This window comes from Equus asinus, chromosome 25, assembly GCF_041296235.1.
Source record: "Equus asinus isolate D_3611 breed Donkey chromosome 25, EquAss-T2T_v2, whole genome shotgun sequence".
In the NCBI taxonomy this organism is placed as follows: domain Eukaryota; kingdom Metazoa; phylum Chordata; class Mammalia; order Perissodactyla; family Equidae; genus Equus; species Equus asinus.
In genome coordinates, this window is record NC_091814.1 from 42,201,372 (window position 1) to 42,219,046 (window position 17,675).

The 17,675-nt window shown below is 51.1% G+C and overlaps 2 protein-coding genes across 9 annotated transcripts in view; one reads left to right on the plus strand and one right to left on the minus strand.

Annotated features, from left to right (window-relative positions):
- Positions 1-10,893, plus strand: part of STX6 (syntaxin 6) — a 45,368-nt gene extending 34,475 nt beyond the window's left edge. Inside the window, exons 7-8 of one of the 2 annotated variants that reach the window (XM_014845264.3) lie at positions 143-237; positions 4,995-10,893. In XM_014845264.3, the coding sequence (XP_014700750.1) occupies positions 143-237; positions 4,995-5,071 (172 nt within the window). In that variant the 3' untranslated portion in view covers positions 5,072-10,893. The remainder of the gene's footprint in view (positions 1-142; positions 238-4,994) is intronic. The other variant, XM_044758710.2, reaches the window with a different exon arrangement.
- Positions 5,336-17,675, minus strand: part of KIAA1614 (KIAA1614 ortholog) — a 47,583-nt gene continuing 35,243 nt past the window's right edge. For all 7 annotated transcript variants that reach the window (XR_011498331.1, XM_070497989.1, XM_014845269.3 and 4 more), the window contains one exon: positions 5,336-17,614. Coding sequence is in view for 6 of the 7 variants with exons in the window: in XM_070497989.1 (XP_070354090.1) it covers positions 17,421-17,614 (194 nt within the window). In the remaining variant the exon portion in view is untranslated. The remainder of the gene's footprint in view (positions 17,615-17,675) is intronic.

Genomic DNA, 17,675 nt, shown 5'->3' on the forward strand with positions numbered 1-17,675 from the left:
AGTAGACTGGGGCTTGAATCCCAATATGGCCTGTTTTATGTTGGCTAACACTGAAGCCTAGACCCTGATTTAGTTCCAGGAGCGATGCATTGCTGAGACTTGGTGCTTACCAGCCACCTTCTCTGTCTGCTGCTCTTTCTAGTATGTTGGATGATTTCTCTCACGAGTTGGAGAGCACTCAGTCTCGGCTGGACAATGTGATGAAGAAACTTGCAAAAGTATCTCACATGACCAGTGGTATGTATGGTGTTTAAAGCTTAAGAATTCTTTCTTACTTCTAGAAACACAGTCTTTGGGGGCTCTCTCACAGGTGTGCCTATTTGGATCCCTCTCCTGGGGCACACTTTGGTCATACTTTCAGGTCAGAGCAGGAAAGACTTGTCTGCGCTTGTGGCCTTCGCTCGGCTCTGTGCTGCCCCTGCACAAGGCTCCTGGTGGTTGGTGGCTTTTCTCTTGGTGAGGCAACTTTCTTTGCAATTACAAAATCCCTTTTTATTTTATTTTTTTTCCTTGCCAAAATAGAGAACTTATGTTAAAGAATAATTAAGAGCCATTACTGTTTCTCCTAGACTGACTTTCTTTCATTGAAAGAAAAACGCCTACCATTTCAGAATAAGATGACCTTGCAGATCTAATTTAAGTTGTTTTTATTTAAATCCATAGTGAAATGTTCCGGGAAATTTGCTCCAGGATGGGGGTGAAGAAGTAACAATTTTCAGATTAGTTGCTATGTAGGAAGATGTGTTCCACTGACTCTGTTTTTAAGTTACTACAGCCCACCTCCCCTATTACAAGAGACATGATATATTTTAAATAAAAAAAAATTCAGTATCTCCTTTTTTCGTGATTTGGTGAGGGTGGCTTTGTGAACGGAGGAACTGAGATACTCCTTGAGGTAACTTCAGTGTTCCTGGACCATGGCACCCCTCCTCCATTAGAACATCTCTTGTTTCTTGACACCTCGTTCCTCTATTGGTTTCTTCCTGTCAGGCGCACGTTATAGGGTCTAACAGTGTAGGCTTTTGAGGCAAGATTTAAATACATACGTATATTTGCTTTTCAGCAGTTTAACTCGTAGTGAAGTTACATAAAAGCTCTCTGGAGCTCAGTTTCTTATCTGTAAAAATAGGTTGATGCCAACCTCTCAAGGTCATTGTGAGGATTAAATAATATTATTAAATAATAATAATTAATGTAGAAGTGTTTACCAGTATCTCCCATGTATTAGTACTTAGTAAATGTTTCTTTAAAGAAAAAGAGTAAGATGGGCAGAAGTTGACCTTAAGGGGCAAAGGACCTGTATATCCAAAACGGAGAGAAACTTGTAGCTGGACTGAGTCCTCCTTTCTTCTCAGGGGCATGTGTCTTCATGCTTCCAGCAGGCTCTTCATTGCCTGGAACAGGCACCACCTTAGTTCATCTTTCACTCCCTTAGAGAAAGGTTTGCAGAGTCTTGTTCCTGATTCCCTCTGTTCTCTCCTCTTCCGCTCTCACCCTTCTGCTTAAAAAAAAAAAGGCTTTAGATGTGGAAGCAACCCAAGTGCCCATCAATGGGGGGAATGGATAAAGAAGATGTGGCGCGCGCACACACACACACACACACACACACACACACACCCCAATGGAATACTACTCAGCCATAAAAAAAGACAAAATTGTGCCATTTGTGACAACATGGATGGACCTTGAGGGTATTACACTAAGCTAAGTAAGTCGGATAGAAAGAGACAAACACCGTATGACTTCACTCATGTGAAAGATAAACACACACACAGATAAGGAGAACAGATTGATGGTTACGAGAGGAAAAGGGGGTCAGGGGAGAGCAGAAGGAGTAAAGGGGCACATATTTATGGTGATGGATAAAAACTAGACTGTTGGTGGTAAACACGATGCAGTCTATACAGAAACTGAAATATAATAATGTACACCTGAAGTTACCCAATGGTAAAAGCCAGTATGACCTCAATAAAATAAATTTTTAAAAATCTACTGAAAAATAGATTCATTAAAAACAAATTAAAGCTTTAATGAAGTATCATATAACCCAGTTTAAACACAGGGCCTCTCACTAGTGTATGTATTAGTCCCAAAGTCAAGTAGCTGCTTCAGCACCAGTTTGTCTGGGGAAGAACAAGTGCACAAAGACGCACTGTGTCCTTGTCTCCCAGCATCCGGGCACGAAGAATTTAGAAAAGGACTTGTGTTGTGATGAGTGGCATAGTGTGTGTCAATAGCACTGAGCCTGCCTTATGCTTTATTCTACTTTCTCCTAAAAGAAGAGTTTGGGGAGCAAAGTAAGAACTTTAGTTATGTTTGTCTAAGAGAGCCAGGAAATAGGGCATTTAGCCTGAAAGGCCCCCCAGTTGGACACCTTGCCTGTGCTCCCCAAACAAAGATTCCCCGGGGCCTCCTGCTGGGTGGTGTCGGCTTCAATTTGACGACAAAGCAATTTGTATTTAGGTCTTTTCTCCTCTGTAACTTTCAGGAAAGTTCACTGCCTTTTAATCAAACCTGTACGTAAAGAAAGTTTATCAAGATACACTGAGGTTTGATTGGGCAGTAACTGAACGCACACTTCTCAATTCCTGAGAGGCAGCACGTCTGCTCTCCCCATGCCTGGCTGCTTTGTGGGCAGTAATCAGCCAAGACATCACACTTATTTTTTTGAATGACCCAACAGTGATGCTAGTCTCCTCATTCTCCTACAAAGAAGGTATCTTCTTTTGAGTAGAAGCCAAGGTTTTCTTCTGCTCACTTTCCAAAATTCTGTTGTTCATGTTTTCTCTTTGAGTGAGGAAAATATATTGGGAGGAAAAAAAACCAAATGACCATGGAGTTCCCTTTGTTTCCCTCTTGACTTTTTGAGGCTGGTCTTGAGCTTGCAAAAAGCTGCTTAGGACTTGAGGTCACAAAAGCCCTTGTGGTTAGTACCCGCCCCTTCTGGGGAGAGTCTGCTAGGAAAGTAGTTCCCTGGGGTTACTTAGTTCATGCTTCACAGAAGCAACTCACCACTTCAAAGATTTCAGCTTTAAAAGAGTGTTCCCGGGTTGTACTAGCGTGTGTGAGGGTGTTCTCCTTGATGAAAACGCCTGTTGAATGCAATTGCAGAAGAGAAAGCGACTGGAGGTGGGGAGGGGGGTGGGTACAGACTGAAAGCCAAAAAGTGGAAAGCTGGTTCCAGGTTTGAAATTCGGGTTTGAAAATGGCTGGACCCCAGGGGGTGGAGGTTAGCAAGCAGTTACCTTTACTGCTTACTCCTGGAAGAATGCTGACTAATCATCTTAACGAGAGGGGTTTTAAATTATTGTAAACATTTTTGAATAGATGAAAGAATGCTAGATAGCCGAGTTTTCTTGACCATTGAAGTCATAGTTAAACAGATTCAAAACATCATCTGGAGTAGCCAGCTCTGCCTCCCCGTGCCCTTTGGAGCAGTCCTGTTTCAGAAAGGGAACAGAGAGCAGGGGTCCCTGCCCTAATCGCTGTTACTACCTGAGTTTCTGGCGTGTCTGAGGTAGGGCAACATGGCCACCGCCAAGAAGGTGCTTGCTTTAGTGACTGTCATTTGGTGGCAGTTCTCTTGGCTGGGTCTAAGACTGCTACCCATGACATTTACCCGTGTTTTGTGGACTTAGCATTTCTTTGTGGAAAGTTCTACAATCTATTTTCCTAGATTCAGACCTTTGTATAATGTGATTCTCAATAGCTAAAATCTGATAGCTAATGATGTGCTAAAACCTGCAGGCTTTCAGATAAACTTTTGATGAATCAGTATACCTTTATATTTGTATTTAAATAGAACACTAGGGGCCAGCCCGGTGGTGTAGTGGTTGAGTTTGTGGACTCCGCTTCGGTGGCCTGGGGTTCACAGGTTTGGATCCTGAGCGTGGACCTGCACACTGCTTATCAAGCCACGCTGTGGCGGTGTCCCACATACAAAACAGAGGAAGATTGGCAACAGATGTTAGCTCAGGGCCAGTCCTCCTCACCTGAAAATAAATAAAAATTTAAAAAATAAATGGGACTCTGATTTCTAGCAGTTAAACTACACTTTCATAGTGAAATTCTTTTGTATGAGTCTGACCCTTTGTGGAAAACACCAGGGCTCACCTACAGAAAGACTGTGTGTTCTGTCTGCGTCTCCCTGAGTTAGGGAAGCGTCCTGTGCCCTGGACACAGCACAGCATGTGTGTGAGGCCAGCTGTGTTGTTCAGTTCCCTCAGCAGCCTGTGAGGCCGCTGCTGTTGAGTCAGGATTGTGGGCTGGCACAAGATTCCCCCGGGCCTGTGTGGGCCCTTCTGTCCCTCAGGGCTTCCTTGTTCTTGGCCATTTAGATGGACTGGAGCCACTATTTCCTGTGCCTGTTCTAAGTTGTTGGTAGGGCAGAAAGTCTCAGAAAAGACATTCCACTTTCCTTTAGATATAAGCTACTTTAACACGGTCACTGGTTAAATAGTCTCATTTCTTCCTGATGAGGTGTGGTGTAGACCCATCATGCCAGTGATCCCTGGAGCTTGCTTTTTCAGCCCTTCGTTTCCTGAAGTCGCTTTCATCTCCTTGCCATCCTCCCTTAGTGCTCAGTGAGAAAAGCACATGATTACTGTTGCACTGACTGATGCGACTTTGGTGGGGGATTAAAGCAGACAGGCTTTGATCTGTACCACCAGTGCCAGCGCCTTTTCCTGGGACAGGTAACCACCAGCAGAAAGCTGAGACCCACAGAGCCTAATTAAAGACTTGAGACACAAAGCCCGTACTTACTCCCAGGCTCACTTGCAGGGCCCTGGCAGAATTGCACCTGCATATCAGTGTGGGCCAGGAGCGGAGCAGCGGGACAGTCCCGGACGCCTCGGCAGGTTCAGGACCCTTTCTGCCCCGGGCATTTGCATGGTCTGTCCATTTTCTTAAGGGTGTTATCTTAAGATTCATGTAACTGTATCTTGGGGAATGGAGAGTCCCAAGAGAGCTAATCCTCGTGTCCTGCCTTCCAGATCGGCGCCAGTGGTGTGCCATCGCCATCCTCTTCGCCGTCCTGCTGGTCGTGCTGGTCCTCTTCCTAGTGCTGTGATGGGTGCTGTTCCTCCCGCACACACAGCACGAACCCAGGGGGAGAAGGAGAGGCGGCATGCCGACGTTGGCATCTCCTCACGGTCCTCTCCGGAGAACAGCCTGCACTGACTTTTCTCTTTGTGATCCACAATTGAGACAGCTCCTCCGTCCCCGCGCTGCGGGGCCCATGGGAAGAAGAAGCGGACAACTGCACACTCCTGGCACCGCCTGTCCTGTTCTGAGGACAGCTGGCCACAGCTTTGCCTCCCCGGACCTCGTTCCCCCTGGAGGGCCTCTGAGGAATCCAGAAAAATTCGCAGACTCAGTGTTCGCTGTTGCTCGTTCCCTCGTCTCTGGCAGCTCTCTCCTCCTGCTCAGCCCCTTCCCCCCGCTCAGCACACCGCTGTTCCTCCAAGAGAACCCTGTCGACCTGCCGCTCCGGGTAGGTTCCTATCCTGTTGTGGTAGCATTCCTTGGCCCCCGAGAGCTGGCTGTTAACGGGGATAGAGGGCTCAGTGGTTTGTGACAGAAAATGGAGTGATTGATTTTTCAGGGATAAGTGCTAGGATGAAGTTGCTTTTCCTGGCACGTTTTTCTGTAGTAGGAATAACTAATGGAAACAAATGAAAAGCACTGGGCTTTGGGGTGCTGACTTGTGGCTTGAATTGAAGGGGAGGAAAGGGCAGCAGGACCCTGAGTGCACAGCCCAGGGAAGCGCGGGCAAGGTCGCCAGAGGTCAGTCTTGCGGAGTTCCCATCCCTGTCCTACAGCCTTCTCCCCAGAGGAGCAACTGGCCTTTGCAGGGTGACCCCTAAATGTCTGGCTGCTGAGCAGCTCGGCGGTCCCCTTGAGTGGATCAAGACCTGGGTTAGCCTCGCTGACAGTTATTTTATTCCTGGGTCACTCCACGTAGGGGGATGGGGTTGGGCATGGTTAGCACATTTATTACATTTACTCAGAAACTAATGACAGGAAAGGCTAGTTCTGGACCAGACTTTCTTACCACTGCAAGGATTGGTAGGCGAACTGGGTTCTGTTTTCCCTACGATGACCACTCAATCTTACCATCCATTCAGATAACTGAGCCAATCCAAAGTTAAATGACCGGCGCTTTAATTGAGTTTTAGTAGCTGAAACTGCTGAGACACTAAACGTCAAGCTTCTCACGACTTTAAAATGCCTCTGGCGTATACCTGTACACACGGTATTTTTATAACCCCTGAGGGAGCACCTAATGCTGAAGTAGCAGCGGAACCCACAGCCCGAGCTTGGCGCGGATGCTGCGCGTGTCCCCTCCCCGCTGTCGTTTGCGCTTAGAAAGCACAGCAGCCTTGGACAGAGTGCTAGCTTTTTGTCTTCTTTCCTCATCTTTTGGAGTTCATTCCTCAGCACAGTTTTTTTGTTTTTTGGTTTTTTTTTTAACTTTTTTTCTTGTTTTGTTTGTATTTTTTTTCTTTGTTTTGGGCTTTCCCCCCCTTGTGATTTGCAATGATGTACTTGCCCAGCTAACTTTTGAATTGCACTTTTTAATAAATATTTGTAACAAATTTTAAAAGAAGGGTATTTTCTCATGTTTAGGATCATGATAGGTAACAGTCTTCCTGTTGATGAAGCTAAAAGCAGATTTAGAAAACTAAAGGGGTGGTTGACATCCACGTTTACACTCAACTGTATTTGATATATAGATAAGTTATTTCTTTTGAAATTAGCAAAAACAGTGATTAATACAAAGGGCTTCAAATGTAGGGTACTAGATTATTTGTTTTACAAAGTTTTGAGACTTATTCAAATAGTCTTCTATAAATAGAGAACAGAGGTGGTCCTTAGCTTTGCATTAAAATATACAAGTCTGTGTTAAAAATAAATGTGGACCTCATCTCAGTACTGTACTCCACACTCTCCACATTACAAGAAGCACTGGCATCTTAGTGGATTCTGCGGTCGCCGTAGTTAAAAGCCAGGCTGTTGCCCTGCTGTTACCAGATTTACTGTGCCCTGCGGAACTGCTGTGTGTGTCAGTGGGGCCTGTTGGGAACACGCATGGTCATTAACGAGTAAGATACTCCCCTCACTTCAGGGACCAAGTATTGTGACTAAATGTTGGCTAGATTTAGAATCAGCATGCTGGCCTCACTGACTTCAGGGGTTTGCTAGAAGGCGGCTATTGTGGACCAACCATGGGCTGAAGCTGAGGACGGAAATATTTAGAGAGCGCAAGTTTTCTTAAAACTAGCATAGCATGCGTTCTCCCTGTAGGGCCGCCGTTCTCTCCACTGCTCCAAGGAGCTGTTCTTTGACAGCCGGCCCCGCCCCCAGCATAACTTCTGGCCCCGCTGGCTTGATCCCAGGTCTGACCCTGTTGTACCCGGACTGGGCAGTCACTACAGACATTATTCATTCGAAGGCCCTCCTCTCAGACTCCAAACTGTGGCCATCAAAGAGAGCAGACCAGAGGCTTGGGTTTATTTTTAAGGACAAATATTTCCTCATCGGTGATGTAGAGGGCACCCAGGTGGTCCCTTGCCCCTGTGTCGTAGAACGAGCAGAGCAGTAGACCCCAGTGACCCCACGCTGCCTAGAAGCACATCCTGTGGTATTTGGGCTTTTTTTCTCCTTCAGCACCTCATCCCATAGTCATTTCTTCTAAAGAACTGGCAGAACGTGATGGATACCAGAGAAAGAGCTCAATCCATGTTTATCGGAAGAACGTTTCACTAATCAGCTGACTTGGGGGTAAAATGGGGAATGAACCATTGAGAGAGTTTGCCAGAGTGGGAATCCAGCTGGAAAACCAAAATACCTTTGGTTTTCCGTCCCAGTTTGTTATCTCGTCTTTGCGTGGCCTGTGAACAGTCACAGTGCGCTCTGTGTGCCCGCTGCCGTGCGGCAATTGGAAGCCGCAGCGTGTGTGTTACAGGAGGATCTTCGCGCCAGAGCCGGAGCGGGGAAGCTTGGTAACTTGCCCATTATTCTCTGCTTTTAGCCAGAGTTAAACAGACTGATGGGTCTGGTAGCCAACAACTTGGCAACTTCCACTCCTTCTCACCTCGTGAGATTAAGGGCTGTGAAGAGAAATCTAGTCGAACTCCAACAGAAATCTGTCTCTGTGAAGTGTTTTACCTTCTGTACGTGAAGGTGGCAGAGCCAAGATTTTTCTTTTGGTAATTTCCCTGGCTGTGAAGTGAGACCGTTACCTTTCGAGAGAATTCATAGCTTTTGAAGATCTAAAGACTGAATGATAAATATGAGCTGCTTTTCCCCTGTGGATGGGGACTGTTTGGCTTCACCTTGTACCATGGGATGAATTTGTAAACAAAACAAAATTCGGGCGGTCTGGAAAGCTGAAGTTCCGAAGGAGGGAATGCACCACCTCTGATGTTGCGTCTTCCTCCCGCTGGCATTCCTTTCCTTCCCAGGTTTTCTAAGAATAATTTTTTTAAAGTATGTTCTTTGTCCATCAAGAGCAGACAGAAAGTGAAACCAAAGAGATCGCAGACTTACGGGCCCCTCCTTACAGTCACACTGTGCCGTCCTGACCAGGGTCAGTCCATGAAGACAGGGCCCCATCAAAAGGCTTGGGGGCCGTCGGAGGCGCAGCGCGCGCTTCTTCTCAGCCTCTGCTTCTGTGTCAGGGACGGTCTAGTCCCCTGGCTGGCCTGATAAGAGGAGGTGGGGTCTCTGTAATGTCCAGCTGCCCTTCCCAGCTCCCAGCCTTCAGAAGACGTGCTTATGCTCAGAATAAGGCCGTCCTGTTCTTATCAGGCCTGCGTCTGTTTGCCACGCGTAAACATGCATGCCCTTCTCACCTGTGTTGACTTGAGAATGCTCACTGGGGAACTGCTGTTTGGTGTCGAGTCCAGAAAGCCTAGAGAGTTCTGAGTCAGACAGCCCTCCAGACAAGAACGGCACTGCTGTGAACCTTCCAGGCTGAAGCCTGGCACTGGGGCACCCAGGGCAGGGCCAAGAGGCCAAACTCGCTGACTTCTGGGGTCAGCATCCCTAACAGCAGACTCACTTGGCTGAGCCCTGCTGTTTTAGAGATGAAATGGTTACAGCCCCCCCACAATATGGGAGTCACTTGGCCTGTTGCATCCTGGACTTGGCCCCAGGCTGCCCACATGCTGTCTGGGACAAGCTTAAGGATGTAAAGCTGACCTCAGTGACATAAAAGATAGGCTGATAGTAACTTGTACTCACCCCTCCCCGCGCCGTGTGATGTTTGTTGCTTCGGGACGAACGCTGGAACTCTGAATGTGCGGTGGCGCCCTGCTGGTGTTGCTGCAGGCTGCATACAGTAGGGAGTGCTTTGTTAGGTTACGGCCTCTTCACCAACACAGACACTTGGGGAGGTGAGGCAGAAAGAAAAAGAACTTGGTGTCGCTCTGACGTGAGCCAACACGTTGGTGCTGTCTTCCTTCTGACGTGCCCTTTGTCCAGAGATGCCCTTCCTGAGGCTGTGTAGATGGGACCGTGCTTAGAAGTGGTGGTCCGTTACTGCCCCCTGCCTTGGGTTTCTCATGAACGTTTCATGGGCCTGGTTTGCCAACTGCAGCCAGACCCTTGTGCGACAGTGTATTTTAGCATTTTTTTGTTATGGTTATGAGTCGTAAAGCCCAGAAGCCGCTTGATTATCCAGGAGGTGTTAGAAATAAGACCACCCAGCCTCAGTGTTCGCTGACCAGAGCTCTCGGGCCCTGCTTCCTGGTGGCAGCCTAGTGCCAGGCTTTCTGTCAGCCCCAGGGTAGGACCAGGTTCACGGTGGTTCTTCCTGCTCTGTAGAAAGTAGGTTTTAGCTGAGACCCTGCTGCTGAAGGGCAGTTGTGACCCTGTGGTTAAGGTCTGTTCTGGGAGAGGCAGACGTCCTAGTCCTCAGGAAAAGAGTACCTGTGCCCTGTCGTCCAAGCGGGTGAGGAGGGTCAGCCAGGTGTCCCACTAGTAAGTTCTTGGAACTTCTGGTAAGTGCCATCTGATTGCGTCCTAATGGGCCCGGGCTGGGCGCTGCTGTCGAGAAAGCTCAGAGAATGCCCAAGGGTGGCCTGGAAACCACGAAAAGGCCAGAGACAAGCTGTAAATGATACGCATTGAGTTTTTGTATGTGGAAATACGCTTTCACTGCCTCATTTGTAATCAGAAATTTGTGTCATTAGCAGAATGTGTAATACACGGCAGTACTCAGCAGGACTAAACTTGCATTTTTCTTCCAAGGATAAATAACCCACAGTGTTTTATTTTTAAATAACTAGAAGGTACAAGCTAAAGAAGTGAGATCAAGGATTAGAGTTGCGAATGCCTGGGTGATTTCCAGCTGGTGCTCCCCCGACCCCCATGAGGAGAGCGCCAGAGCCCTGGTGCCAGAAGTTTACCGCCCTCGCCACGGGGGAGAGATTCTTGCTTCCTCTACACGCTGGGCCTCCAAGTGCAGTGTGGGACCAGTGGCAGCAGCGTCCCCTGGGAGCTCATTGGAAATGCAGATTCTCAGGCCCCGGCCCAGACTGGCTGAGTCACACACTGTGGGGCTGGGGTCAGTGTGATGCCCACTGTAGTTTCAGAACCACTGCTACCGCCTCGTGGGGTCTAGGGTGCAGTAACCCATCCTCCAAAATAGAACATCTTCCACAGCTTTGATTGCAATCTTGACATTAAACAAACTTTGATGACACTATAAACTTGAAAACTTTTAAAAAATACTTGTGTAAAAGAAACCTCAACTAGCCATCCTAAAAAGTGATATTTTTACACCCTGAAGTTTATCAGTTATGTTTCTTACTTCTGCTCTTGAAATCATGTTACAACTGTATAAAGAATACTGTTCAGTATTAAAGAGAAATGGAGAGACCATGAGCTTTTTTCTGGGTTGGTTTTTTTCAGTTTGGTTGTTTTTTGTTTTTCTTTTTTTAGTTCTTTTCATACCTAAACGCGGCTCCCTCCCCTCCTTCCACCAGCACTAATAGATATGGGCACACCCCTGTGCCTGGGGTGGGGAAAGTTTGTGGCTGCTCGGAGATCTGAATTCTAAATTGTGCTTTCTCTAGTGAGCAAGTTTTATAAATTCTTAAACCCCAAAATAACCATACTGTGTATTCAAAGTGTTAGAGTGTTTCAGTTGGGACAAGGAGTTACAGGGGAGCAGAGAGACTGGAACACAAAAGGAATCGAGTCCTTTAGGTCCGCCCTCACTGATGTGTTGGCAGATAAGAATACTGGCCATGTGAATCGCTAGTTAAGAGCCTGCCCTCAGATCTGTGTGGCACAGGGTGACAGAGAGCAGGAATCTTCACTCTGTTCCCCATCACGTCCTCACTCCAGGAATTGAGCGCCTTCCATGTGCCAGGATCTGTTCTCAGTACTCTGTATTAATGCATATCATCCTTAAAATGACTGCATGAAACTGTGGAGTTTCCACTCTAATATTATCTTGAATTGACCGATGAGGAAATGGGGACACAGAAGTAATTTCTCAAGGTCACACAGCTGGTGAGAGGCAGAGCCGCTTACTTGCCCCCAGAGCCTGGCACAGAACTTGGCACATCAGTGCCTCCTGAGTGCTCAGCATGGTTCCCCCCAGATGTCGTCATATCTAGCTGGAAGGGTACAGGCAGATCAATGTACAGCCAGCCTTGCTCGAGGAATGAGGGCGTGCTTCAGAGTTACGATTAAGAGTTGAGAAGGAAGGGATTTAGGCAGAGGAAATGGTTACGTGTGTCCCCTGATGAGAGCAGATCACCTCCTGCCACCCCAGGGGGAAGCGTGGACTGTGGTGTGGACGGGGAGAAAGTGCGTTTGCAAGGCTGAGGCTTCCCGGTCCGCCGGCACCTCAACTCCGCTCGCAGCTGCTGGGCAGCAGAGTGCCAGCATCAGAAGGGCCCCACTGGCTGCAAGTTGTACCTAAGACGTGGAAAAAGGCAAGACCTGAGGCACAACTGGAACCACAGGAGTGGAAGATCCACCCACACTGCCACAATGTTCCACTGCCCAACGGGATACATTTCAAATCGGTAAACCTTGAGCCTTGGCACCTCCGGGATGTGGGCGCTCTGGGAACAGGGCCCCTCCTACCAAGGTGCTGACACCTGGAACGTTAGCAGTGGCTCCTGTTTGGTGCAGGCCAAGCACAGCCTGAGCACAAACGGCCCACCAGGACGCCTCTCAGAGAGTGACCTGCTCCACAAGCCCCCTCGGGATTGGTGGTTACTCCCAAGTCTGGCCTCTGACCTTTTCGATGGTGTCCCTCCCTCCCCCCTCCTCATCCCCCTTCCTCACGCACACCATTAAGTGCTTTCTCTCCGCTCACTAAAGCTCACATCAAGATTGCCTGGCCTTTGGGAAGGGGTCCTCAACTCTTCAGGAGCAAACTTCTCAGATTTTCTGTTATTAGTAGCTAACACTTCTGGCCAACGTTTCATGAGAATCTGATGTGCCAGGCAGGTCTTTGACCAAGGCATTAGGGACCCGGTGAGGAGCAAAACACCGTTCTCATTTAATTCCCACAACCCCATGAGGGAAATACTGTTGAGGCCCATTTTATACAGGAAAACCGAGGCATAGACCAGTTAAGAAGCTTGCCCAAGGATACAACCAGAAAGTGGTAGAATCTGGATTAGAACCCAGGTCTGACTCGACCATTATGTAGGCTCTCTCTAAAAAAAAAAAAAAAAGACACCCTTCAGATTTTAGTGGCGGCAAGCAGGTGTTTCATTAAGCCATCTTTCCAACCACAGAAATGGTCCAGGAAAGCGGAAGAGGGGAGGAGGGTCGTACAGGGTAGCAGTGGGTTAAAGCACTGAACTCAGAAGTGCCGAAGATAAACACGGACACCAGTTGCCTTAGACTTGACCATGTCTCAGACCCTGTGGGCCCACTGTGGGGTTCAAGAAATCTGGTCAGGGACCTCAGGCGGGTCAGCCTTGCTGATCAGATGTTTTGGAGCTTTTGTTTATTTGGCTGGTAATGTGCAAAAAGTCAGCCAGCCAAGCTCCTTTTTGCATAAACTCAGAAAAGCCTGGAGACTCAGTTTGAGCCGCCCAGGATGAGAACCAAAGTTGTAGCGTCTGAGCTGCCGTGAGCTCCCGTGATTGCCATCATTCCTGTTCCCGAGTTTAACCCCAGAACTGGATGGAGGCTGGCGAGCCTGGGACTGGCCTTTCTCACCGGGTGGAGTGGAGCCTCCTGCCTGGGGCTTCCACCATAGCCCTTGGCACACTGGATTGTCTTTTTTCACAGCTGTAGCCATCCCCACCCTGGGGACATGGGCATCTCAAAGGCAGAGCAGACCTCTCCCCAGTGCTGGCACCTAGCCAGACCCCTAAGGGCAGCTCCACACTGTGAGTCGGAGCCTGAGGCCAGACTGCAGAAGGACAAGACAAAGGCAGGCCCAGCGGGCAGCCAGGCATCCACAGGAGAGCCCGGATCCCTGCAGGCCTGGCAGGGCAGCTGTTAAGGCCTGGCTCCATGGGCAGCGTTTCAGAGCCAATCCCAGCAGCCCCTTCCTCGGGGCCCAGCTCTCCGACCTGGCCAAACCCACAGCCTGAGAGAGCTGGGCAGAGCTTCTTGCCAAGGAAGGCTGTTGCCATGTCTGAGCAGGTGCTCTGGCTCTAGCAGAAAGAGGGAAACTTCAGAGATGATGGGGAAGGAGGGGATGAAGGAGATCAGTGACAGCAGGGCCTTTTGAACAGCTGCAGAGCCAGCCTGGGGATTTACGGTGGGGAATGGATTGGGCAGATGGACCAGGGAAGTCCAGTTGTTGCCAGGTAAGTTCGGTAGAGAATAAACATGCAATTCTATAGAGAGAGAGCCGCCATACAGAGCCCTGGGTACCAGATTCTATGGTGGTGAAGGGGAGGGGCCGAAGTCAGCATGCAGGTGTCATGGAATGCTTCCCAGGGTGGGTACTTCTAATATCTTTGAAGGCTGCTAGGGGGTCCGTGGGTGGACAAGGAGAAGGGCCTTCCAGCAAAGGCCCTTGTAAGGCATAAGCTTAATGAATGGGTGGGTGGATGCAGGCGTGGAGTTGGGGCCTGCCGGGATCAGGGATCAACAGCGTGAAGCTCCCGCCAATAAATACCCGTGTGGGAAGCCTAGAGGCCAGTTTGCAGGACCTGGAAGTCCAGTCATGTCATTGCACTTTGCCTCTGGGACACAGGTCTCCTCTTGGTCACAAGGATGTTAGATCAAGGATGCCTCTTCTCCCCAGGGGCCAGGCACACAGACCAGCCACCAGGCCGGGAAAGTTTTCCAGCAGCCTCCGCAGGCGGCGGGAGGGCAGAAGGCCGGGCAGAAGGCGAGCGCGGGGCGGAATGGAGGCGGGGGCGTGTTTTTGCTTCCCTCCAGGGCGGGGCCTTAACAAGACTAGACATTAGCACTCAAGACACACACATCTGAAAGCAGCGTGTCCCAAAAAAAATCTGCCCCTGCCTTGTGCGGGGCACTAATACTTTCTTCTTTTTTTTTCAAATACTGGATTCAACCCACAAGATAAGTTTTTGTGACCCACGAGCGGGTCGTGCCTGCAGCTCGGAAACACTGTTCTGGAAAGTGCTCTGCCGTCCGTCTCCCCTTCCCCGGCGGGGAGTGGGGAGGCCCAGCCCATGGCATGTCTTGGCTGCGAAACGGAAGCGGGGCGGGCGGCTTGGCAGGGTTGTCGCACGGCCTCTGAGTGAGGTAGGGGAGTCCCCCAGGGTCCCAGGAGGGTGCAGGGCCGCAGGCTGGGAGTCGCAGAGGGCCGGGTTCAAATCCTCCGCGAATTATTCGCTGTGGCCTTGGATGAGTGATTTAACCTTTGAGGCTCGGGCTCCAGTTTGTAAGCCGGGGCTCAGTAGTCCCTCCCTCGCAGAGTTGCCCTGAGGATTCAGGATTATGTCCTTAATGTCCCTATCAGAGCTCTGGAACGTTGGCGGAGCAGGGGGGTGACGGCACTGAGACTGCACGTCCCTGAATTCCCAGGTTAAGCTCGATTCCCAAAATTTGAGAGTTACCCGCGGTTCCTGCATCGCGCGCGAAACCTCGGGCACTGCGCCCCCGCCCCGCGTCGCCTCCTTGCCCCTCCCGCCCTCGACCGCGCACTCCTCCAGGGCTCGGCGAGGTCCTCTTCATCTCGCCTCCGGCGCCCAGCCGGGTGTCGTGCGTGTGTGTGGCGGAGGTAGGGAGTGGGGGCGGGTAACCCCGGGACCCCAGGCCATGTGAGCCCTCGGGCTCCTGCATCCCCGCTCTCACCGAGCCGGGGCCGGCGGGACCTCCGGGGCGGGCAGGGCGCCCGCAGGCGAGGAAGGGGCGGCGCGGAGCCGGCGGCCGAGGGGGAGGGGCGCGCACCCAGGCTGGAGGGCACCTCCCGGCGGCCGGCCGCCTGCACCTCCCGGACCCGCAGGGCCACCCCGATTTGCAGGCGACACCCACGTCGGAGTGAAGGAGCCTCTTGGGGAGGTCGCGGGGCTGCTGCCCGCACACAGTCGCCTCCTGGTCCCTGGCCCGCGACAGACCTCCGTCCCCCCTCCCAGGGCTCTCGCCTCCCCGCCCCCCGAGCTGGTCTGCTTCACACACAGTCCCCAGTGCCTCCCTCCCTCCCCCTTCCATCAAGCCTTTTCTGGCATGGGGGGGGGGGTGAGGGGGCGCAGGAGGAACAGTGGCCCCAAGTCAGAGGGTCTGGATCTGAATGTCCTGTCATTGTCACTGGCCTTGGTTCTCCATCTGTGTAAATGAAGACAATAAACAGGTCATACCTGGCAGGACGATTTTAAGGATGAAATAACATGTGTCAAGAGCCTGGCCCCGCACCTGGGAGGTAATAGAAGCAGATGCTCTCTCTCCCTGGAGTCCTCCCCCTGCCCTGTCCTGACCCTGCCTGAGCGCCCCACCTTCTTCCTGGCCAGGACTGGAAAAGCACCATACTGGGAAAGCAGAGGTGCCTTTTGCCCCTAGAAGCTTTTTTGACAGTGAAATTTTCCCAAAGTTTCATGACCTCAAGGCCAGGAATTGGGGTACAGGAGCCGCCAGGGTTTCCCCTCCCCTGTAGTTCCCTGCTGTGGGGCCACGTCTTTGCTGTGGGGGCCCCAGATGGTCTCTGAGATGTCCCAGCGCTCTCGTCACGTCCTGAAGGCCCAAGTACCTGTTCACTGGCCCTCTGCACACCTGCTGGAGCCTCCCCGTTCCTCCTTCATGAGGCTTCTGCAGCTACCTGGCCTCACCCCACCCGGGGCCTCCCCACTGCTGCGCCTGTGTCCTCCCCCCCCTCCCGCGGCCCCTGCCCACAGCTAGTGAAGGTCAAGTGAGTGTTCCACCTAGAATTTAGAACTCAGAGTGGGAGAAGCTTCAGCTTTGCTTTTTAATAATTTAAGACTGACACACGGCCATCCACTCCCAGAGCGTCCCAACTCTTTGGGTAGTGCTGAGGCCTAGAGCGGGGAGGCGCCCAGGGGGGACAGCCCATACCCCCGCCTATGCCCCGCCCTCTCTCTGCTGGCCACCCCCCACCCACAGCTGCCGTCAGGGAATCTGGGCAGAGAGCTCGTGACTGGGGACAGCTTGCCACCAGCTGCAGCCCTGTGTCCAAGCTCGACAGGAGAAGCCAGGCAGCTCCAGCCTCGCTCTGGGCAAAGGCAGAGGGCCGGGCCCTGAGGGTGGGGCTGGTCTGGCCGGTCCCACTGGCCACAGCTGCACTTCCCTGAAATTGATTTCATTTTTTTCCTTCAACCTTGTGTATCACAAAAATTTCCCAGAAATTCTTAATATTTTGGCTACCAAATAACATCACCCAGATGTTCTCACACCAGACCTGTTCTAGTTTTAGAACCACCAACATGTTCCAGTTTGGGGTTTGGAAGCTACGGTCAATGGCTGTAAGACTGTTACTCCAGGACACTTTGCCCATTTCTGGAAAAAGAGCAAAGGTGCCGAATGGGAGCAGGGAGAAAAGAGACTGACAAAGGCAGGCTCAAGGCCAACATGGGCAAGCACTTTTTCTGGTTCTGGAGTGTGAGAGGCTGGGGGAGCCCTTGACAGACAGTGGGACAGGACCTGGGGGGAGGCAACACTCAGGGACCAACCGAAGGACCCACTGAATCCCTCTCCTCCCCCTGCCAACAAAGGTGCAGGAAGATGTTGCCACCACCTCGGGCTGGGCGCGGAGGGAGACCCGTGCGTTCTGTCCCCAGCTCTGCATGAAGTGACATCCTTACACAAAGCAGACCAGCAGGCTGCTTCCCTCTCCCCCGGGGGGTCAATCGCGGGGGCCCTGCCACAGCCCAGGCGGTTACGTGCCACTGTGCTCTTCATTTTTGGGGAACAAGCAGCTCAGCTCTGTCAGCGCACCCCAGCCACCTCCCCGGGGCGGGTCAGGGCTTCCAAGGGGGGACGGTGAGGTCAAAAGCACCTCTGGGTCACCGTGGGACAGGCCTCTGCCTCAGCACGCGGATGGACAAGCTCTCCGCATGGGCCAGGAGCTCCTGAATGTGAGCCAAGCCCAGCCCGGCGACCTTGGCCCCGTTCACCTCGAGGATCTCGTCCCCCAGCCCCAGCAGCCCCGAGTACAGCTTGGCCGTGCTCTCGTCGGCCATCTCCTGCACGTAGAACCCTGCAAAGGAAAACGGGAGAACTGAGCACATGAAATCCAAACAGAGACATGCATCTCTGGG